The 24207-nt window shown below is 31.3% G+C and overlaps 1 protein-coding gene across 1 annotated transcript; it reads right to left on the bottom strand.

The window, feature by feature from the left end:
* Positions 1-15060: 15060 nt before the first annotated feature.
* On the bottom strand, positions 15061-23447 carry LOC129216456 (homeobox protein onecut-like). The gene is made up of 2 exons (XM_054850669.1): positions 22280-23447; positions 15061-15191 (listed from the first exon to the last, which is right to left on the bottom strand). The coding sequence occupies exons 1-2, from the start codon at positions 23379-23381 to the stop codon at positions 15061-15063; spliced, it is 1233 nt and encodes a 410-aa protein (XP_054706644.1). The 5' UTR covers positions 23382-23447.
* Between the last annotated feature and the right edge of the window lie 760 nt (positions 23448-24207).

Below are 24207 nucleotides of genomic sequence, written 5' to 3'. Positions count from 1 at the left end.
CAGTCAAAATTGTATGCATTACTAAAAATTAAAATTTTTTAGATACTTCTCCGAAAATGAAATTCGAACACTACGGAATTATAGTTCCGTTTAATTTGTGCAGATCCAAATTAAGAAAAGCTCAAATAATTCAAAGTTATCAACTACGTTCATATCGTCGTATAGTGGACGCAAGACAAATCGCTTAAGTGAGCGATCGAAATTTAGAGGGAAATGCGGAACGGAGAACTGTCCACTATAATATTAAAATCTGTTCGCGTCCGTCTGTCTGTCTGTCTGTCTGTCTGAAGATCGATCTTCTCGAGAACCACTGCGAATCGGGAGTCAAACGAGATACCGATCAATTCGAAATTTTCCAAAGAAAACAATAGGACCAATCTCATAATTGTACGACTTTAATTAGCGGAGATATTAATTAAAACGTTAATTAACATAACACTATTCAGGAATTTTTATTTCTTTCCTGTTGCCATTTTGCATATGGGTGAGCAAATAAAATTCTAATAATTGTGTCAAAAGAGATTTTTTTGGCTGCTGTCCAAATCTTAAAACAACGTTTCCATCTAGAATTTCATTTTTAATTAGTTTAAAATTGGTTGCTCTATTCGGACATTTATCGTCTGTCCTTTCTTATTTTTTCACATTCAACGTTCTTAACTCTTTTCAGCATATGAAAAATGTTTCTTTAGTAATGTTTATTGATTGAAGTGTGAGTTTATCATTCACCGACCTCATATTTGGGTACATTTAGGATGTGCGACTAATTATGTTTATTTTGTTGAACTTTTTTCCGTCACATGGGTGAGTTTTCGAATTGTAATAAATCTCTTTTTCCTTCCTGTTTCGATTTTTGCAATACAGTTTGTATCGTTAAAAGAACACGTTAAATTAAGATTGTTTGGATTTCTTTAAGTGAAACAGAGTTGAACAAAAAAGATTGTTTTAAGGATTTTAACTAAAGCTTAATTGGAATCCGATGGCTTGATATTAAATTAATGCTTATTGGTATTTAATAAGTCTTGGTGCTTTCGTTTCACGTAATCAATAAAAAAGTGTGTGTCATTTTATGTAAAAAGCTGATTGTAATTGTGCATAAATATTTCAGATATATTCTATCAGATTTAATTCAGTTTAAAGTGAGCACATATTATAGTTGAGAATGCATATATTTTCATCTTTTGTGCTAATTGAAAATATTCATAACTTGTATTATTCATAAACATGATTAACGTTAAAGAGGTTTTTGCCAAAAATATGCTCTACTGGTGTTTTGCAAACCTTGCATTACGCGTAATTATTTACTCCTTAGCGCTTTAGAAACTGATGTCAGAATAATACAAAAAAATCAATTGAACAGCTCTTTCATTTTTTAAGTAGCCCGTGCAACGCCGGGCACGCAAGCTAGTACTATAATAAAAGGGTAGAAGATAATTCTAACTAGTAACATTATTATAGGGAAAATATTTGATATTATGTTTTTAATAAGCTGAATTTCGTTTTTCTTTTAAAATGCATCTTTTAGTCAGCTTCAAACTAACTGCCAATATATTGTAAAGAATGAAAAAGGAAACTAGCTAGTATAAAGGATTGTAATCGTCAAACAATTTTCAGTCTAGTTGTCTATTTTTGAAAATAGACAAAGAATTTAAAATAGATCGTAACTCTTTAAGGACCGTTATGTGTTCTCTAAGTTCAAGATTTATTTAGTAAATTATCAATACAAACAGTTTATAAGCTATATTTCTCCTTGTCATTGAGACATCAAAATATTAATTTTAGTGAAAATTTGAATATTGTTTAAAAATAGATTTTATTTTATTTATTTATTTATTTTTGAAAAGATGGAAAACCTCCATATTCTACCGCAAAGCTTATCCGTGCTTATCCAAAGCTTACAGTTTTGTACCCCCACCCCCACCTTTGATACAACACTGCTGAATTTTAAAACCAGGGCTCACATTCTGAATTCTTGAGTAATATATTTAATGCTTGGACTTTTGTACGTAATGTTTTTCGTGCTCAACTAAAGAAAATATTGCTCAAGCATAACATACACAAAAAAAAAAAAAAAAAATCTCGAATGGGAATTTGTCCAAACGCAGATATACAAAATAATAGAGATGGGGAAAATATTTCACGAAACGTTGGCTTAAAATTCAAAAGTTTTTTCTAACATTTACAAAATATGACCTGATAATCTCTTAATATGAGATGGTATGAATAACAAAACACACAGGGGAATAATGGTAACCAAATTCAATATCCAAGGCCTAAATCACGGGGCATGGATTGTCGTATATTTCCCGCGGCTTCAAGCCCTTGGCTACTTCATTAACTACATTCCAAAATGTAATCAGCCCATTTGAACTATTCAACCCAATTAATATGGACATGCTTTAAATAAGCTCTATGATACAATTACTATCAATTGTGAGAGAATCTTTCGGATTTTCCACGTTACTATTATATTTCTTTTCTTTTTTCTTAAAACTACTGCGTAAAACGTATTGACAGTGGTAAAAATTAGCATTTGAAGTGAGATGCCAATCAAATACAAAAAACTACCCTTGAACTTGAACCATTATATAGTTTGTGAATAAACGTTGTGCTTAATGTAGTGTATTTATCTTTTTTTTTTTTTTTTTTGGAGCAGCCAAGAAGATTTTGTATTGTTCTCACTTATAATCTCAGACGTCGTACGGGTACTTAATGTTTTATTCTGCATTGGCCCTACAAAGTCAGATGACCCTTTATCGTGAATTTATATAAAAATTCTTCTGAAGTTCAACTCTATGTTTGGACAGAAGAAAGTTAAAATTTCTCTCAAAAAGTTCTGTCAAAAAAATTTTGAAAAATGAGTCAATCGATTTTGACACATGAAAATAGTATGTTATATCTACGATGCCAAGGAAGAAAAAAGGCTAAACTTTTTTATGTAGTATCTTTTCATCATAAAATCATCCGAGAACATAGGAAAACTCAACAAATTTATAAAATTGAGATTTATAGATTCATTTAAGAGTTTAATAAACATATCTCAATTCGCTCTGCAGTTAACATAAAGAATTTTGATTCTTCAGTTACGTTATTTTTACTTACTATGTCATTAAATGCATGTACTAATTTAGCTTGGATTGTTTCTACATTTAGATATTTTTTATAAATAAATCGATTCCACAAACAAGTTTTTTCATTTATTTGTATATATATTTTTTCCAAACTTGATTAATTGCAGTATTATCCATATACGAATGGGTGGCCCAAAGCGGGTAGATTAACCGAGAACGATCGAAAATGATAGTTTTTGACTTTTTATCGTAATAAATTTGGTTTTATTTCCTAGGCGGGATTGTGAACTTTACATTAAAAAATGATTCTTGCATTATTTCAAACCCAATATTTATTTATTATCCCACATTACAAACACAGGAAAAACCACCTCTGCCCTACCAGGGGGCCTAAAGTGGGTAAGCCATTCGGGTAAAGCAGGTAAGCTTAACTAATTGTGATTTGGCACATTTGTCAGTCAAATATAAAGTAACAAATGATTGAGTCAACTGACTAGCTAACAGCCATTATAAAAAAAAAATAATTATTATAAATTAGGTTATCAGTTTAAATTGGATAAGTATAGGTCAGCACAATTGTTTGTAAAGGATAAAGACATATTTGATTAAATCCCAGGCTAGCTAATTGCCATCATAAAAATAACTTTTTAAAGTTATACTTATCCGATTTAAGTAGAAAACGTGAGTCAATACATTTGCCAAAAAATAAAAAGAAAACATGTATACCCGCTTTGCCTGAAAGCACGTTTGTTAATCCAATAATTATAACCAAAATTTAAAAATTAAAATAAATAAATAAATAAACAGAATGACCATTGTAGTTTACAGACGGATGATGTTAGAATAAAGTAATGTCATTGAAAATTTAAAACAATAAAGTTGTCTTCGGCCAATCACAAGTTGCAAACCTTCATTTTTATTTTTATTTTTAAAGAAATGTATCATGTTTTTTATTTTAAGTCTGGCTATGCCATGCCGCTTCACCATTGCTTCACTGAGATGATTGAAAGTCGGGGGTATTCGGGTAAACACGACATACGTATGCATCATCGCTTGCACACCATGCGGCGGCATGCGAATGCCTACCCGCTTTGGCCCACCCTCCCCTATTTAATTTGTAATTAACTAAATCATGTGGATAGACATGCAATCATAACCATGCATTTGTGTAAAAGTTTAAGTAAATGACTTTCAAAATATTTCACAAAATTTAAGTAGGGGAATGTGGGGCAAAGTGAAATGGTGAAATATTTATTCCGTTTCTAGCGCCACATACCAAGCAGCATTTTAAATATTTAGTAATATATGTAGGCTATTCCAGTCAAGTAAACATTACCTCTGAAAATAAAAACATATGATAATACAAGCAATTTCCAAAAATGTACTCTCAAATTGTAATATTTTGTTGCAAGTGAAAAATTATTTTGATATTGTTAAATGATAAAGTTCTTGTTGTTAACATTCTAAATATTAATGGGACCTTCTAATATTCGGTGCAGTATTTATTTAGTTAATGTTTAGCTTAATTTTATTTTTAATATTTTTCACAATTAGTCAAGTACATGCTGGGCAAAGTGAAACTAGTTCATTTCGGTTACTAATTCAAGCATTTACTTTTTCACTTACTTATTTATTTATTAACTAATTTATTTACATTCCTTCATTTAATAATTCTCTTATTAATCCATTCATTCACTTATTTTTTCATTCATTAACTAATTTATTCGCGCATTTATTTTTCCTCGTGTATTAATTAACTTATTTATTTGTTAGTTTATTGTTTCATTACCTTTTCATTTATTCAGTTATCCTTTTATTTGCTCATTAATTTGTTCAAAATTAATTTTCACAATCGAATAGAAAATATTTCATTCGAAAAATATTTCATTTTTCACATTGCTCCATAAAGAAAAAAAAGTGATTTTTTTTTTTTTTTTTTTTTTTTTTTTTTTTTTTTTTTTTTTTTTTGAAGGAGCACTTTTTACTGCCAAAAATAAAAAATAATGTTTCAATGCAAGTTTTATTTTAACTACAGGGTTCTTTCTTTATGTATTGAAAATTTTCAAAAAAAAAAAAAAAAATATATATATATATATATATATATATCCAATTTGTTCATTTTAAAACAGCTCAGTCATCTTAACTATTTCACTTTGCCCCACATCCCCCTACTTCACTCATGAAAGCATTTGAAATGACTACAAAATGTTAAGGTCAATAAAATATGTGAAAAATGAAAATTTAAAATCACATCGAAAAACATGTTATCACATCGAAAATCACAAAAATGGTCATATCATGGCATTTTGTGAAGAAGGTAAAAAGGAGGGAGGTCTTGAATGGAATTCAATGGGTCTAAGCATTAAACGTATAAATCCAACTGTCAGTATAAGAAAACTTTAGTAGGGTCATACCTAATCCGACAGTATGCGAAGTTAGGTTTGCCCCACCCATAATTATTAGAGGGATTCCCATTCACTTTGACTAAAATGTGAAACGAAATTTCTTCACGTGACGAAATACGATTTGCCGTCCGTCATTTGCTCTTTTGAGTCCAACTGAGATTTTTATGCTAATAGGGATTTACTAATCTAAGACATTTCAGCGGAACCTCGTAACTGGTACATCCCCTTGAAGTTTCCTGGATTAACCAGCACCTTGGTAAAACTTGAAATTTAATTTTCAATAGTGCACGGTAAATTTGAACCAAGGGTTAACTTTGCGCCACTTTTTTTTTTTTCAGTACGTTTAACTTTTTATTTAAAAGAATTTTGTAAGAAGTCCGATGCTGTACTCTACTAGTACGGTTATATCAGTTTTATACTTTTTATTTTACAAAATGAGTTGGTAACACTATGTGAAGCTATTTTATAATCTGATAATTCTGAAATTAATGTTAGGAAGCTACACTTGAATGAAAATTTGAACATTGTTGAAATCATTCGAACCTTGCGTTGTAGTAGTCAATACACTACAATAAACTGCGGAAATCTTGAGATGTGGTTCGATAAAAATTCGAAGTATTTAAACATTTAGAGAGTTTAGTTTTTTGGTTCTAATCTACACTGCTTTTTAGTAAAATAATTCATCTGACATAGCATTTCTGACAAGGTGCAAAATTCCATTAAGCGGTAGAAAAACTTTGCAATTTGTTTTAAATTCATTTCACGCGGAATTGATATTTATTGTTACTTAGATTAAGCAAACTGAAAGAATTAGTGGAAAAAATACGATAAGAAGAAAGCGGTTTTGTACAAAGAGTAAGCTTATTTGCTACCTTTTTAACATTTAACTTAGATATTAATAAAAGAGGTCGCATAAGTAGATAAAACAGTAAATGCAACTTTTGGGTGATTGTCAGTTTTTGTGCGTTTAATTTTACTCTACACAAAGATTAGAAAAAAAAAATAAGTTGTTTAATACTTAACAAAAGAAGTTACAATGAAAAATAATTTTGCATTTATTCAAGAATAAAAACTTGTTACATTTTTATAAACCAGTATATATTTAAATACCCTTTTAAATGAGAACAATAAAGCAGAAATGTTGGCTAATATTTTTACGTTTTCTTAACTACATTTTGATAAACAATCATTAGAAAAATAATTATATCAATTTAAATAAATTAACGCATAGAAATAATGCGGGTCTTTTTTTTTTTTAACAAAATCTGATTAAAAAAAATAGTGAAGCATTTGTTTCTGTTCCTTAGTTCAAAGCAATTTAATGTTGCTGTACTTGGTACCTTTAATATATTCAAATTTTAATTAATACAAGAGCTAAGTTTGCTAAAGACCGTACAAGAAATTTAAGGAAGCCGTTCCCCACCTCTGATACCTCCTTAATGAAAGCATTGCTGCACGTAGACTTATATCGGAATGAAGCAAGCTTTACAGCAAAAGTTTCGTCTGAAATGTTCGCAATGCCGTGCCTTTGAAAATAACATCTTTAATTTTGTACAACCTAGATCCGTGGTTCCCAACCTTTTCATAACCACCGACCCCCCACCACACATCCTCTTCCAGGAATTGATTGATATCTATCATATACACCCTCCCCCTCTCTTCCTTGAGAAACCATAACTTGGCTCTAAGAAGCATCAATATTAGTGAAATTTTAAATGCTTAATTTAAATGTGAATTAATTTTATGAATGATCAAGTGATTCCATCTAATAATTCTGAAACTGAAAATAAATAAATAGAAGTACCTATTTCACTTTTTTTCTTTTTTTTTTTAAAAAATCTGATGAGTATTTGAAGGAAAAGTAGTATTTAAGATCATAGACGATTGTACAATTTTTAAAAGTCATTTTCTTTTTTAAATTGCGGTATGAGAGAATTAAAAACAATGACCTATAAAATTAAAAAATATAGAAAATTTTCTACTTGAATGATGACATACGTCCTTAATCTCAACTTAGGTATGAGAAGGAAGCTGCTGAACTTCATTTCTTCTTTACCTTTAATTCTTTATCTGAACTTCGATTTCTGACAATCGATTTCGTATTTACTTGCGACATGTGCGACAATATACGCTTTCAATTGCGATATTCGTTAGCAGTTTTTTTTTTTTGTTATTTGATCTTTTACGCACTCATAGCCCTGCTATTACCCCTCATAAATTTATCGCCCCTTGGAAGAGCCAAATTGCCCCCAGATTGGGAACCACTGACCTAGATCAATCTTAGTGAATGGGATACATTCTTCGGAAAATCGAATTTCCAAAACAATGTTTTTTCACAGGAGGATCACATCTCAAATTTAGATCATTCACACGGGCAAGAGCACATGTAAAGGCAAAATACATTTCATATTTTTGTAGGTTTCATTAAAAAAAATATGAAAGAGAAACGACAGGTATTAACCAAACTGTTATCCTATTTCGATGCTTATTTTACTAATGCAAAGTTCACATTTTTTCTCCTTGAAACCGGATTCTGAATATGTGTTTCGGACGCTTTCGTTGCTGTATTGAAAGTTCCAGAATATGGTTTTCAATTCATAGCGTTGAACATAACAATGGACAGAACAGTTTACCTTCACGGGTTGCATATGGTCCGCAGGTCGTAGAATCAATGACTCAAAAAAACAATATTTTCAATCTTTTTTTTTCCTTCAAAATTTATGGCATTTTAAAAACAGAATCATTTAATGTTCCAAAAATTTGATGGCGGATTTAAAATTAAAAAAAAAAAAAAACAGAAACGATAAAAATGCATTTATAACACCTTGTGTGCAGCAGAAATAGCTGTCATCTTTGACCTTAAAGTGATGCTGTTTATTTATCAAAATGTGAATAAATGAATAAAACTTCACCTAACAGACTTCGGTTCAACGAGGCTTCGGCTAAGAGTTTCGGGTAATCGAGGTTCTACTGTATACAAGACTTTAGGAATTTTTCGTCAGTTTTATTCCAGTTGACAGTGATGCTATCGAAATATGAATGGTGCAGTTACAAATTGAGAACATGAGGATCAAAGTCCCCTCGAATAATTGCTGCTCTTTAGTGGCCTTTGATATCAAAACCAGCTCAATCCACGAATTTTCAAAAAATGTTTCTCTTTCATGATTTAATATCTTTCCCCGGTTTATCTCCAGTTTCGACGACATTTCAAATCCACCCCCCCCCCCCCACCCTTGAAATATATCAAAGGCCCTGTTTATGCAGCTGGATTCAACCCGGCGTCAACCCGGATTCGCGGAATAAGACCGTTTTATGCATCCAACTCGGTTTCAAGCCGCGTTCAATGCAGGAGGGAATTCCCTCCACTTACATTGAAGGATTATTGGCGAACTTATCCCACAAGAAGTACAATTAAAAGTAATTACTGGGGATAAAGTTCTGTATATGTGTTTCGTCAATAAAAATTTTATTTTTAAATGAAATTGAAAACCAAAATGAAATAAATTAATAAAAATAAATCAATTTGAAGCATTTTTTTTTTTAGAAAAAAAGTATAAAAGTATAATTAAAGCATATTTCGGAACAGTTGTGAAAATTTTGGAGGGTGTTGGAACTCTAAAAACCCACCCCTTAAGTGCGGCCATGATATTGACAATCACAAAAGGCAAAAATTTTAATTTAGAAATGGATTTAGAGGATCCAGACATATTTTTACACAATTTATTGATTAATGCTAGTTCTCACAATGCTGATCCCCAGTCGAAATTAGTAAAAGCTATTGCATTTGTCACACGCTATTTTTGATTAAATTTACGAAATTCAAGTAATAAATTAAAAGGATGAAATAATAGGAGTCATATTAAAATATAATATTATGCACAGTGTAGTTGTAATAATTAATTGACCCATTATTCCCCAAATTATTTTCAGAAAATTTCTGCAACATGTTTTTTAATGCTCAATTTAACTATAAAAATGACACACACACACACACACAAAAGGATATTGTACAATAATTTTCTTTTGATTAATTTTCAATTAATAGTTCTTAAAACAAAGTAATGCATGGGCGTAAAGAAGAATCCACGATTTGACAAAAACGGGTCTTCCCATCGACCCGGCAGCAATCCCTCTTTTATCCACCTTCCGCTTCAACCCGGGGTGAAGTCGTAGTATGCATAAACAGGGCCAAAAGATATGATTGAAGTTGCAGAATAGGGAGGAAGGTTGGATTTCGTGTCGGCGAAACAGGGGACATCTTTTTCCCGACGCTATCACACTACAAAGCCATTTGGAACTCAACCAAGTCAAAAACTGTTACCAAAAACCCGTTTTAATTTAAACTCAGCTCAATCCGTAAGATAACAGTAAAAACGAACGGGTAACATCTACAGTGCAATTATAAAATTTTTAAACAACTCAGATTTTATATTCAACTCACATTTTTGAGGTAACACGTGAATTTAATTGGATTTTAATAGATTTTTTTTAATACCAATTTATTTCAAAACCAGATCAGAAAAAACTTATTTTTTCCCAAAAATGATTAGACAATACTTCTAATTTCAAATGAAAACAAAGATGAAGTCTAACACCAACTGTTATTCTTACGGTTTTTTTTTTTTTTTTTTTTTTTTTTTTTTGTAAAGGTTGAGGGGATTTATTGGGCAGAGAGTGCGTTAATTGTTGATGATTTTTTCGTATCGTCATTCTTCTCAAACTAGTCTTACCAGTAAAACAGTTAAGTTACCGGATCCAGTTTAACCTTGTCAAAATAAAGCATTTCCCTGTATGTATATACGTAGGGAAGGGTGGCCCAAAGCGGGTAGACCTTCGTATGTCCCCCACCCCCATGGTGGGTTAGCGGCGATGAATACGCATGTCGTGTTTACCCGTACACCCCCGAGTTATTATCAATCCCAGCGAAGCAGCAGTGAAGCGGCATTGCACAACCAGGCTTAAAATTAAAAAATATATGCATTTTTAAAGTTTTGTAAGTTGTGATTAGTCAAAGACCAGTTTATTATTATTTTTTTATTGTCAATAATATTAACTTATTTTGACACTATCCACCTATAAACTACGACGTTCATTCCGTTTTTTTTTTTTTTTTTTTTTTTTTTTTTGTTTTTTTTTTTTTTAATTATTAATTTAAGGTTATAACTGTTGAAATAAAAAACATGCTTTTGGGCAAAGCGGGTCGGGCAAAGCGGATATAGGATTTAATCATTTACTTATTTAAAATTTCTTGACTCGTGTGCTGACTTAGATTTTCTCTTTCAATAGGACAAGTATAACTTTGAAAAGTTGTTTTTTAGGATGAAAATTAATTAGTCTATTGATTAACTCAGTTATTTCTTTATGTTTTATAAACAAATGTACTGACTTTAAATTGGATAAGTACAACTGTTTTATATTTTTTTATGTAATGGCAGGTAGATAGTCAACTATTTTAATCATTTATAACTTCATATTTTATTGGCAAATGAACAAATTACAATTAGTTTGGCCTACCCGCTTTGGGCTCCCTGGTAGGGCAAATCGGGTTTTTCAAATGTTTATAAAGTTTGATAATAAATAAATATTGGGTTTGAAATAATAAAAAAAAAAAACCCTTTTTATTTTGAAGTTCAAGAACCCTGCTAGGAAACAAAACCGAAATTGTTGCGATAAAAATCCAAAAACCACAACTTTCGAACGAATCTTCGAAAACCTACCCGCTTTGGGCCACCCTCCCCTATATATGAGGATTTATTTATGTTATGCGACGTACTTATTTATAGTTTGCTGGTACTTCAGAATAAATTATTATTACTTTCAGAGCCTAATTAAATACTTTCGTAATTGATATCATTAAAAAAATAATCAATTTCAAAAACATTTCAATAATAGCTCAATGGGTGAAAAAGAGAAAAAAAATTTAGAAATATTTTCCGTTTTCAAAATCGAAAGATAATTTTTAATATTTAAAGCGCTTCTTCCCCCTATGGATTAGCGTATTTTATTCAAATAACAATATTTCTACTTATAATACTTATAAGAATGTAAAGAACATTTATCATAGTTTTTATCCTTTCACGGAATATTTAGAAACTTTAACCAACATCCATTTCTAAAACACGGTCTCCAAAACTTTAGAGCAAGCGGCGCAACTCTCCCTCTGGTTTCGAATACTTCGGGGAATGGGAAAAAAGAAAGGTTCGCGGATAAGAAGAGAAATCAAAAATTAAATATTCCCTCTTCGAAAGCGACAGGCAGTTAGTGTGCACTGGACCCTGACCGCAACAAGCGGTAGGAAAAGTGGACCGACTTTTTTTACCTAAGCGTTCGCCGATGAGACCCGCTACTGGCGCGGCGGGAGACAAGGCCAATCCCCGGTGACCGTATACGACGGAGTGGAAGTTTTTTTCTCCCCCGCTGCAAGCTCCCTTAGGGTGAAAAACGAAAAGGCTTTTTGCATAGTTTTTCATCCTGCAGTAGATTTTTTTCCCTTTCTCTTTTTATTCCTCCCCCCCCTTTTTTTATCGTGAGGTCAGAGTGGAAGGGGGAACGAATAAAAACGGAGAGTCTAAATAATTTCTTGGAAACCTTAAAAAAAAGGGAGTGGAGAGTTAAGGGAACTTAGAGGAGAATAAAATATCTTTATATCTTTAACGTGTTTTTTGATAGGAAAATAAAGTTTTCAAAATGGGAGAAATATTGAAATGGTATTTTCTGAAAGTACGGGAAATATTATCGGAGTTATAAGAATAATATTATTTTATGATAATAAATACTGCCATTGAAACAAAAGAGAGGAACGAGCTTACGCTATGATTTTTATAAATAGGAATTTTTGACTGAAAGAAGGTTTTTTTCTCTATTTGTGAATAAGTTTTTGTTCTATCAAAATGTATTTTTTCTGGAGTTTTTCATTGACTAATGTAACAATCAAATTGTGTTTTTGCTTGATGAAAATATTTGTATCCTTTAAATTCTGACGTGAACGATAGATATTAAAAATTAGAAATTAAATCAGTTAGTAGTGGAATGTAGATGAAAGTTTGTTAAAATTTCAAAATCTTTATTTAATAAATCTGCTAAATTTTGAATTGCCTGAATTTCATATTTGTTATTTCGTTTAAACTGAACATACAAGCATTTTTTCTTGAATTTAAAATTTCTCCTTATTTTATTTCATTTATTTTTATTTATCTATTTATTTACTGTAGTAACGATATGTAAAATGGAACATTTTATATAACTAAGCATCAGTGGTATAGCCATGGTTTCATTTCGAAGGGGGTTCAATCAATTATAAAATTTTTAAAAAGAGAAAAATCCTGCCCCAATAACAGATTCGATTTTGCATAAAATACTCTAGCAAACTAATAGTTCTGGTTTAAAATGTTTTAACTTCAGTACACTGTTTTTACAAAAGGACTCAAACCATGATTTGGCTTGAAAGTTTCTTTTTGACAGGAAATATAAGATAATGCATTCTGTAATAACATCAACTCTTTGTGAATAATTTACGTTTTTCTTTTTTCTCTTGTTGGAAACAGAATGGGGAGGGGGGAGGAGATTGATGGTTTCATGTTCGATTTTCTTTATGCTATTACACAAGGAGTAGGTAATATATATAAAATTGTACGTACACAAATTGGAGTTTGTTTATATTATTAGAGCAGAAATAAATCTGAAAAAAAAATGACATTTTCATTTTTTAATTTTTTTATGTATTGTGGGAAGGGTCTGGACTCCCTGGTCTTTCCTCCAGGCAGCAGTTAAGCATATCGCGAATTGACAATCATGATGACTAAGCTATAAATATTTATTTAAAAAATCATCAGCTTTTATTTGATTCAACGAAATGAAGTTGAATGAAATGACTGATTCAACGAATGAATTGATTCTAGGTTAAATAGGGCATATCCAATTGTAGTTGACTGATTTCGTCAACGCAAGTTTTGATTCAATCAATAGACAGCTGCATTTTATCAAAATGAAAAACCAAAACAAAAACCATAATCAGACATATATTTTTTATGCACTAAGAGGCATGTTTATTTAAAGAATTTTTATTTTTAAAATATTGCCAATGTAGTACAAAATTATTAATGCGATTGAATATTTAAAATTTTTAAGATAGAAATTTTATTAATTGTAAACTTTTCAAACATTAAACAGTAGGTGTAATGTCCAAATAGATACGATTAAATAAATTAAGGCCACATGCTCTTCAAATTTCCCAACTTAATAAGCACAATTCAACGTTTCTGTTTAAAATGATTCTTTTTTTATTTTAAGAGCAACGTTTATAAAGTAAAAATTATTCAAAGTTCTATGCTCTGTTATCTTTGTTTTTGTATCAATTTAACTTCTAGTTCAAAGATGTCCATTTATTTCTTAATTTTGTCTGATTCTACGCAATATTTCAAAAGATTCTTTTCTTAGTTATAATTCCAGATTATAATACTTTCTATATTTAAACATGAGTTTCATTCCATGAAAATACTATTCATGATTTCGATCACATATTTTTCAAAGTAATAAACTATTCTTAATGAAAACTTTCAAATGCATCACAATAATACAACGCGAAGTCTAATTCTCTATCATTTTATTCAAAAAAAAAAAAAACTTTAAATACTTATATTTTTCAAATGAGGATGTAATATTTTCTTTAATTTTTATTCATATAATGGTTTTTTTTTTCTTCATTTTATTACAAGATGCACTACTGTTTCATTATTATTTCTTTATTTTAAGCACGAATGATTAAGAACAACACTTATTTCATGATATTTAGGATTTAAAAAAAAGTAAAGTACTAGTTAGAATGTTACATTTTTATTGTTAATACGTTTACGTATTTGAATTGGTTCTGAAAATTGGATTTGAAACCAGTTAATTTTAAATAATTTACATTATATTTTGTACAAGTACAAGTAGGGGAAAGGGGAACACATATGATCAATTTTTTTCATTTCTTAATTTCTCAAAAAATATTATTAAATTCTTAGAGAAAAGGTGTCCTCACGATTAAAAAGTCCCCATGATTGAAAGTTCCTTGTGCCCTAGATTTTTTCAGATTTAAAAAACAAAAAAAAAATAAATAAATAAAAAAAATAAAAAACGTTTTTACTTTATGGAATTTTCAAAAAATGTCTTCAATTGTTCACATGTACCCCTATACGGGGATATATGTGAACAAGGCTAAGGCACATATGAACAACACCATCGAAAAATACAGGACATTAGCTTAAAATCAGGCGAAAAAATCGTTATCCATTAAAAAAAACGACAGAAAAAAGCAGTTTTGATTATGTACTTAAAATATTATCTAAAATCTATCAGTAACATTAATATATTTCTTAAACGTTCTCATTACTTATTTATAAAGAATGTTAAACTCGTACAACTTATCATCCAATGAAAATAGATGAAAAAATCCAATTAGTCATTCGAAAACTGTTTTTGTAAGTTAAAATTTAATGCAGACGACATTAAATTATGAAAAACCATCAATGATAACCTCAATTTATTTTGATAAATAAAAGACGATTCATGCGGAAGAATTTCAGTTACTTGTTTTAAAATGCATCTCAAAATCTTAAACTAAATTTGATAAGCAAAAAAGTTTTTGAATGATTTATCTGTTTTTTAAATCTGTTCCGTGTCAGTAAAATCGTGCATATATCTAACAGGAGTAAAACAAGGGAAAATCTGTAAATACCTCAGCATTTATTTGATTTGTTAATCAATGTTATTTGTTAGCATTGAGATCAGTTTCATAAACTTTAAAAGTCAGTTTTTTTCATTGAACTTTATTTTTTCACTAAATTTATTTTTAAATTGAAGAATTTTATCTTGATTTTTGAAAAATTTCACTCTACAGCTTCTATGGAAAGAACTGCTGTAGATGAATTGATTAATTCACTTTTTGACTTAGGACACACTTTCATTCACTGTTGCAATGAAATTTCACAAATCTCTTTCGTGTAATGTTTTGACATCTTTAACCTCATCAAGTAATGAAAATAATTCTGCGTAAATATGAGGGACTAAATTTTCAACAAATCTATTAGTCTGTGTAAAAAGTTCAAAGATTTTTAAAGTACAAAGGTGTTGAAGTTAATATAGCTTTGTGCCTGAATAGCTCTATAGATACATACATAGATCTATTATCGTTTAAAAAGTATAAAATAGCTAGGGAAATATAGTCAAACTACTAAACGTTCAAAAATAGTAAAACACTGATTATCTGACATTCGTTTTACCTATGTCCTCTTCTAATTGACAAAAAAATTTTAAGCCTGTCGTAGGAACATTGCAAATGGTTTGTCACGTTTGGAAGTAACTCACAATTAAATTATACTACATAAATTTCGTTAGTAAAGTAAAGCAGTTCATAAAATATGTTTATGGACATTTTTCTATGACTACATGTTTTAAATCAAGATAATCTGTGGAAGAAATGAAGGTTCAAGTTTTAACTAGGAGTCATGATTGTTGGTTTTTTTCTTTTTTTTCACTAACTTTTAGTTTGTTTTAATTCATACGTTAAGTTAAGAAAACAAATTACTGTAAAATAAAGACATTAATGAATTTTAAACTACTATTAACATTCATTATCTTTTTCCTTAATTACCTTAATTATATATATTACTAAAAGTGATGACGAAACAGAAAGAGTTTAAAAAGTTGAAATATAAAATGACTTTGCAAATGTAAATAAAAGTTACAATATTGGATCTAATGCTATTTGTGGGGGGGGGGATGTAGTTGAGACATAGAAAAATAGTCTTTAAAAATCTAACAAGCAACTACTATATAAGAGCAAAGTGCTAAAAATAATAAAATCAAACATTGAATAACATTATTAGAATATTTTTCCATTGATGAAATATTCCTTTAATGATATTTTTGTTTTATAAAATGATACTGTAATCTGTTGAAGTATGATAATCTCTTCTTAAAATACTTTTATCATATAACTTTGCACCCATAATTTCACACCTTTGGCGTTGAAAAAGGGGTTCTTTAAAATCCCGAAACACCTATCCGCAACTTTTGGCACATTTACATTATTACGTTGGTTATTAACATTTACAATAGTAAAGTGTTGGCAACATCCAATTATAAACAATTTTATTGACGTATTTGTAGTTCATTAACTGATCTAACTAATTGTATCCAAAAATTTATTATTTACATTTACTTATTAAACTATTTACTGACTTACTGTTTATGATTATCTTCAGAAATGCTGCATTTCTAAAAGTATTTCTTAGATACTATAGAACATTTCTAGATAATTAGACAAAATATTCTTCATGAAGTATGTTTATGCGAAGGAATGTGGATGAAAATCTCTAAACTAATGATTTTGGCGAAGAAATGTCAAGCAAGGAATTTTCATACTGATTATAAACAAACTGAGGACGTCTTTATAAACGACGTTTGCGCATGCATTTGTGAAGTTGGAGCGTGGCAATTCGAAAATTTGTAATGAAGTTTCATACCCATGCATAGGAGTCTCCTTCAGTGCAAGAAAATTAAGTTTTATATATGTTGCATCATTTTATTTCTTTGAAGTAAAGTCTCCTCCTTACTAATTCGAAAAAACACGAATACAATTTTCATTGGGAAAAATTCCTGATTTATCACACTATATTGTATTAATAACGTGTAAGAATGAACTGTGGAAAATATACTTCTAAAATTTGTACTGCACTACCACCCCGCTACAGAGGGAATAGAGAAAAAAAAAGATTTCTTATTCCCGCATCCACCCCGTTAAGCGAGAGCATTTGAGGGTCTTTTGATTAGAATGGGAGGGAGTTATTCCGACCCCCAGTCCCCTAATCCCACTTAACCGTGGCACCTGCTGCAGAGGGTTCGGAGTGAGGGGGTTCGAGACTGATTCATACGTCACGGCGTCTGACAACCAGAGGATGATAGTGCACCCCGATGCGAATACCCTCTCAAAGGAATCCCCTTTCCTAAGCAGTGGTCGTGGTTTTATTATCCGTTAATTACACTAAGTGGAATGGCATTATTTCTCGCATGCTTTGCGATTGATGCAATTTGGGGTCGAAATTTCATTGCATACTGAATTAAGTATCCATTTGTCCCTGGGATGATTTTAAAACGGAAAGGCCACTGCTGGACGTTCAATTAAATTCTAACGGAAAGTTAGCTTTTCTTCAACTTGTAAGCAAACACCTAATAAATCCATCCAGTTGTAAATTAAGCCTTAAGCTGTGTACATATTACATTTATATATATATATATATATATATATATATATATATATATATATATATATATATATATATATATATATATATATATATATATATATATATATATATATATATATATATATATATATATATATATATATATATATATATATATATATATATATATATATATATATATATATATATATATATATATATATATATATATATATATATATATATATATATATATATATATATATATATATATATATATATATATATATATATATATATATATATATATATATATATATATATATATATATATATATATATATATATATATATATATATATATGCGTGCACAATTTTTAAACATTATGAGAAGTTAATAAGGTATAACTGAGGATCTAAAAGAACAATAAAACTGTTTCAAGCTGTAATTTATAAATATCTATTTTGGTTCCAGAATATTTTTCACGATAAATGTAAGAAAATCAGGTTCAAAGAAGAAACATGTGAATTTATGGCTCAGGCTATTTCTTCCAGTGCAACAAGCAGTGTAAAGTTCTTTCTTTCTTTCTTATTTTAGAAATAATATCATTAAAATATTTTCGATAAAATATTATAAAATTAAAATGCAAATCTAAAAAAATATTCACAAATTAAGATATAGTCCACACTGTCATATTCAAATTAAAATATTTTTTAAAAAATATGTAAACAACACGTGAAAAAATAAATTATACCTAAAAAAAGAGAAAGTATTAGCTCTTTAAATGTAAAGTACAGTTATCAATGAATCGACTCAAATGGTGCACACAGTAATACTGCTTGCCGTCAACAAAGTATGTATTTTTAAAATGTTAAACAAAAGTTGCTAAAATACTTTTAATAATTAAAGTCAGTTTTATTAGACAGAATATATAAATGTAAAAATCTTAATCCACATGAAAATTGATGAACTAATGACCAATTATTCTAATTTAAGTGGTAAACAGTTCACCATATTTTTAATTTTTAACGTAAAAACTTTGAGGAGTAAATCGATCATTAGCGGAAGATATCTTGAGGTCGTGTTAACGATAACTACTGTTTTAGGGTTGGATTGAAAATAAATAAATAAACTATAGTAAAAATAAAAACATTGTGATTTAAAAAAAATTATAGAATTTAACTACTCCCAAAAAAGTGTTAAAATGAGTAATTCCTAGTGAATTTTTTTGAAAAGTATTATGTATGCAAATTTAATTTGTAAAAAATATTCTGCTAAAAGACGAGAAATGAACTGATAAAAATATAAAGGCATAATCAACTACAGCTATTAGTGTAAATAGGAAAACTCATTTAAGAATGTTTCTAATCGATACTAAGTAATGAAACATTATGCTATTGAAAGTAAAATATGGAGTATTATTAATATTATTAAAGAAATTCCCTCCTTTTTTGTTATTAAATCATAAAAACATTAATTTTAAGTTGATGAAATTAAGTAATGTCATGCCTTAAGTTACATATTAAAAAAGGGACTTGGCATTTTTTTATTTTAAAATATTGAAATCAATAACTATTGTTGTCTATAGCTTCAAATAAAATTTGGATTATCTCGAAATTCGCCTGTAAACAAGACCAAAAGTCAATTCGACTGTCAATTCAATTGTTTATTGACATCATTTCTTTAAAAATAAAATCAAGAAAATAAGAAAGAGTTTTTCTCACACTTGAAAAAAACAAAATGTGACAAGAAATGAATTTTCCTGATTGAAATAGCATTCGTGTTTTTCGAATTTATAAGGAGGATTTCTTCGCTCCAAAGAAATGAAATGATGCGTCGTATTTTTTAGTTTTAAAACAACATTTTCTTGTACTGAAGGAGACTCCAAAACAGAAGCGAAATTTCATTGCAAACTTTCGGGTTACCATATTCTAACTTCGCAACTACATACGCAAACGTCATTTATGAGTGCGCACTCAATTTTTTTATAGTCAATATACAAATACCTTTTCCCTCATTTGTTCACTAAAACTATTAGAGATTTTCATCATATTCTTTCGCATGAATGCCCTTCCTGTAATTATATAACGCACATTTAAATAAGTGCACTGAAATATACAGTATAGCTCAAATATCTACACTTTGTAGTAATTTGTAATGAAATCAAAACACTTGACGATCATTTTTTAACACATTGATAAAAAAATATAATAATGAATAAATAAATAAAATAACCTGCTTCCTCCCTGTATATAAATTGATAAGCCCTTACAAATAAAATTCAAGAAAGAGGCAGAAAAGTATTTATTCATGTTTTTAGATTTTTCATTAAGTAAAACCAAAATCTGGAGCTATGGAAAAAAAGAAAATGAAAGAAAAAACTAACTTGCTATTTATTCTACATTACTGAAAATTTTCTCAATTGACTACATCAAGTGGTGGATATAAAGGTAAAAGAGATATGAGACAAATACTAATTGCCACAGAACATCCACATCAAAATATGTTAATGGTTTGGGGTTTTTAGTAACTCTTTTAATTTTTTTTTTTTTTAATTCAACTCTAACGCGGTTTTTTTTTTTTTTTTTTTCATTTATTTATTTATTTATTTATTTTTTCATTTTTAAATGGCAGCCATTGATTGTAGACATTTTAAATATTTTTTTCGCATGACTTAAATAAATAGGTTGCTTAAATTAACAGTTATATACTTTTCATGAGATAATGATTTAATATTTTTCAATGATATCTAACTACACATGATTCTGATTGAAACTCAACAAATTAGTTTTAAACCCATTAAAAAAAAACCTTAACAAGACTGTGTCTTGTCAATTAATTCCTTTTCTTTCTTTTTTGTTTATTCGTTGCTTTTTTTGACAAGAAATGTATGTAAAAGCTCTGAACAATAAAACGATAATTTCTTTTCTTTTCTTTTATTTTTTTTTTATTTTTTAATTAAAGATTACTCATATTTTCTGCGATGGGAAGTTATTTAAAAAAAAAAACCTTAACAAGACTGTGTCTTGTCAATTAATTCCTTTTCTTTCTTTTTTTGTTTATTCGTTGCTTTTTTTGACAAGAAATGTATGTAAAAGCTCTGAACAATAAAACGGTTTTTTTTTTTTAATTAAAGATGACTCATATTTTCTGCGATGGGAAGTCATTTTTGAAAAGTGATTCAAAAGTGTTGTAAAGGGTCAAAGGGTACTTAAAATGTTGCAAAAATGTATTATTTCAGCTTTACTTACTGTCAGGTAGAAATGTGTCATAGGATGATATGAAAGAAATTGCTCTGTAATAGTATAAAATCAAAGTGCTTTTTCAACTTGGAGATTTTTAGCTTAACTGTCATAAGCATTTGTTTTTAATCAATATTCCCCTCCACTTTCAAATTATTCTGAAATGAATCATTGCGCTAGTTTCCAGATCTTGTCACACTTACACCAGAGGGCTAAGATAGCAGAATGTTAGTTGAAAAAAATTGCTGCAAATGGAAAAACTTTTATCAGTTTTTGCTGCAAGGTCTTTCAAGGTTTTTTCTTCAACTTAACGATTTAAAATCCTAATAAAAATAAGAATTTTTTTTATTTTACCTTTTTCTATTTTTTTATGATTATTTTCTATTTAATTTTTAAGATGTTTTTTTCCTATCACTTTTTGTGAAAAAGAAACTTAGTGGGTTTTTTCCCTACAGCATCAAGAAAAAATTTAATCTACTATAATATAAGAAGAATGAAGGTAATAACACTCAATATAATACTTCATGTTGTTAATGTTGATCGTATTTAAAACTTATTGTGCAATGAGTTTGTTGTTTCTAATTATTTTATATGACTTTATTATTATTATTATTGGTTTATTTATTTTTACTTGTTTTATTGTTATTATTTATTTATTCTGTTGTAATTATGATTTGCCTCATATAATCCACAGTGAAAAATAAACGAAATTTGAAGCGCAAAAAATCTCAAGATTTTTTGAAAGGTATCAGAGAAAAACATATTTTGTTAGATTATGAGAGATATAGTTTTAAAAGAAACAGATGGGGGAAATTAAAGACACCAATTATCATGAGGTGGGGGGAGGTTAAGAATTGAAACGGTAAAGGAATCATTTTTATTACACATAATTATGTAAGCCCTAAAATTGAGCCTGATTTTAGCTTTCTGTTTGTTACAAAGTACATGGCTTTCTGTAATTCTAACATTTTAGTTATGGGATCTTTATATTTTCCGTTTTAGTTATCTGTAATGGTTCGTAAAGTTATAGGTCTGTTTATTAAAATTGAAATACCTAATTTAAAACAGATTAATATTTTTTTTTTCAATCAGGACATCGTTTCTAATAAAAAGATAACATTATGGAAATTTCAAAAAATGCGAAGAAAAAAATTGTTTAAGAAAATATTGCTGTCAATCAGTTTGAAGCATGAACTTCACGCTGGGAAAGTGAAAAAAGCTATTGTCACGGATTTATCCACAAAGCTACAGGAAAAGGATTTCTTCCAGTTGAAATGTTGAATCACATCAGTTTAAGTTTTACCAACATGATGACATTTCTAAAAATCGGACTCACCTGCTAGTCGGAGGGCAGACATTCTTTGGAACTCAGGTTCTTCGAGCCACTTGTACATTCTCCTGAAGGTCTCTCTTCCGGACTTGAGCTTGCTCCAGGGCTTGGGGTTCCGCAGTAGGTCGGAAAGGGTGCCCTGGGACCGGCACAGGACCCTCTGCGCGAAGATGGCCTGCGGGATGCTGTAGCGTTTGAGCTCGGCGCTGATCCGCTGGGCCAGCTCCTTGGTGTTGATCTCCTCGACCTCCTCCGCCGCGGCGGCGGACGAGCCCACCTTCTGACCCGAGGGCGGCCCCCCGTGGGGGCCCTGCCCCTGTTGGGGGTGCATGGAGAGCTTGTGGTGGCCCACCATGGACACCATGGAGCCGTTCAGTCCGACCGCGTGGTTGTTGGTCACCGAGGCCTGGATGGGCGCGCTGGGCTGCGTCAGCGGGATGCCGCCGGGCGTTGTGGGGTTGGGCGTGGGCGCCGCCGCCCCCGAGGGCACCGGCGTCGGGGCGCTGAGGGCCGTGGCCGAGGGCTTCACGTCTCGCGCCTGCAGGTGCGAGGACTGATGCCCCATGCCATTGACGGCCGCCAGCCCGTTCAGCGTGGACATCATGGATGTGGGGCTGACCGTGGGACTCTGGCTGACCAGTCCGCGTGTCAGGTCCCGGTGCGCGTACGACTCGTAGCCGTTCGGGGAAAGGTTCTTTTCGGGCGAGTGCAGGCCGTTCTGGGTCGCGTACGAGGGAGCGATGCCGGCCTGCTGCTGCAGCCCGTTGCTCATCATGCCGGACATGGCGGTCGGGTGGTTCATGTTCATGCCCGCAATGCCGCCCAGCTTGTCGTAGCCGTGGTAGCCGTGGCCCGCCATGTGGCTCAGGTTGTTCTGCATGAGGCTGAAGCCGCCGTTGCCGCCGCCCACGTGCGGGTGGTGGCCGTAGTGGTGCGAGAACTTGTCCGACATGGTCGAGATGGGCGGCAGTGGCTGGAGCGGCGTCAGCGTGGCGTAGCTGTTGGCCTGGACGGCCGTCGCGAAGCCCGGAGGCGACATGCGACCGTTCAGGGTCTGGTACGTGGGCTCGGTCAGCGCCCGAAAGTCGGACGCGTCCAGCATGTTCATGCAGTCCGTGGCGAGGTTGAACCGCTCGCTGCGGTGCCAGTAAGGGGCGCCCGTGGTGCTCTGCTGTCTCGCGCGCTTTCTCTCTGTTTCCTTTTCACGACCCCTTAATTCCCTTCTCTCTTCACCGGATTCTGTCTCTGCTCTGAGTGCTACTCCCGGTTTTCGCGAAACGCGCGAGCGCTCCCACCGCGTTTCGGATCACTGGCCCTTCCCACCTCGATACCTGATTAGTCCACTCCGGGGTTCCTTCGCGTGTCTCTGTCCTCGGACACACCCTCGTAGTCAGCGCCGGCCATTGTTGACGATTCAATGAGCAGAAGGAGGAGTTCGGAAGCGCCTCCCAGGCACGCGCCTGCGTGAGATGCATTCCACGCTCCGAGAGTACCACGCGCGCAGAGGGCGCTGCGAGAAGCGCTCGCAGTTTCGGTTTCGGTATGCGAAACGTACTTTGGACGAATAGCAAAAAGGGTTCGATGGGCTCGAATATTCAGGTTCACTTTCCAAACAAAGTAGTCAAAAGGTGAAGGAACCTTACTTTCTCACATTTTCCTTCGACAATGTCCTGGTTTATTTTTATTTGTAACTTACTTACTTTTCTCTTTATTGGAATAAGTATTTATTTTTGAAGTTAAAAAAAACTACATAACTGAAAAACTACTAATTTTTCTTCAGTTTTTAACAAATTACTGTTATTCTTCGAAGATTGAAAACAAACTAATATAGTAAACTAATATAGAAAGTAAACAGCAGTTAAATTTAAAAGCCTCTGAACTATATCTTAGCCAAAGCACAAAAAGCAAAACTTTATCTTTCAATTTCATTTTTA

Source organism: Uloborus diversus, chromosome 2 (genome assembly GCF_026930045.1).
Source record: "Uloborus diversus isolate 005 chromosome 2, Udiv.v.3.1, whole genome shotgun sequence".
NCBI classification, from domain to species: domain Eukaryota; kingdom Metazoa; phylum Arthropoda; class Arachnida; order Araneae; family Uloboridae; genus Uloborus; species Uloborus diversus.
The sequence above is the reverse complement of the archived record's forward strand: the minus strand, read 5'-3'. Positions and strand labels throughout refer to the sequence as shown.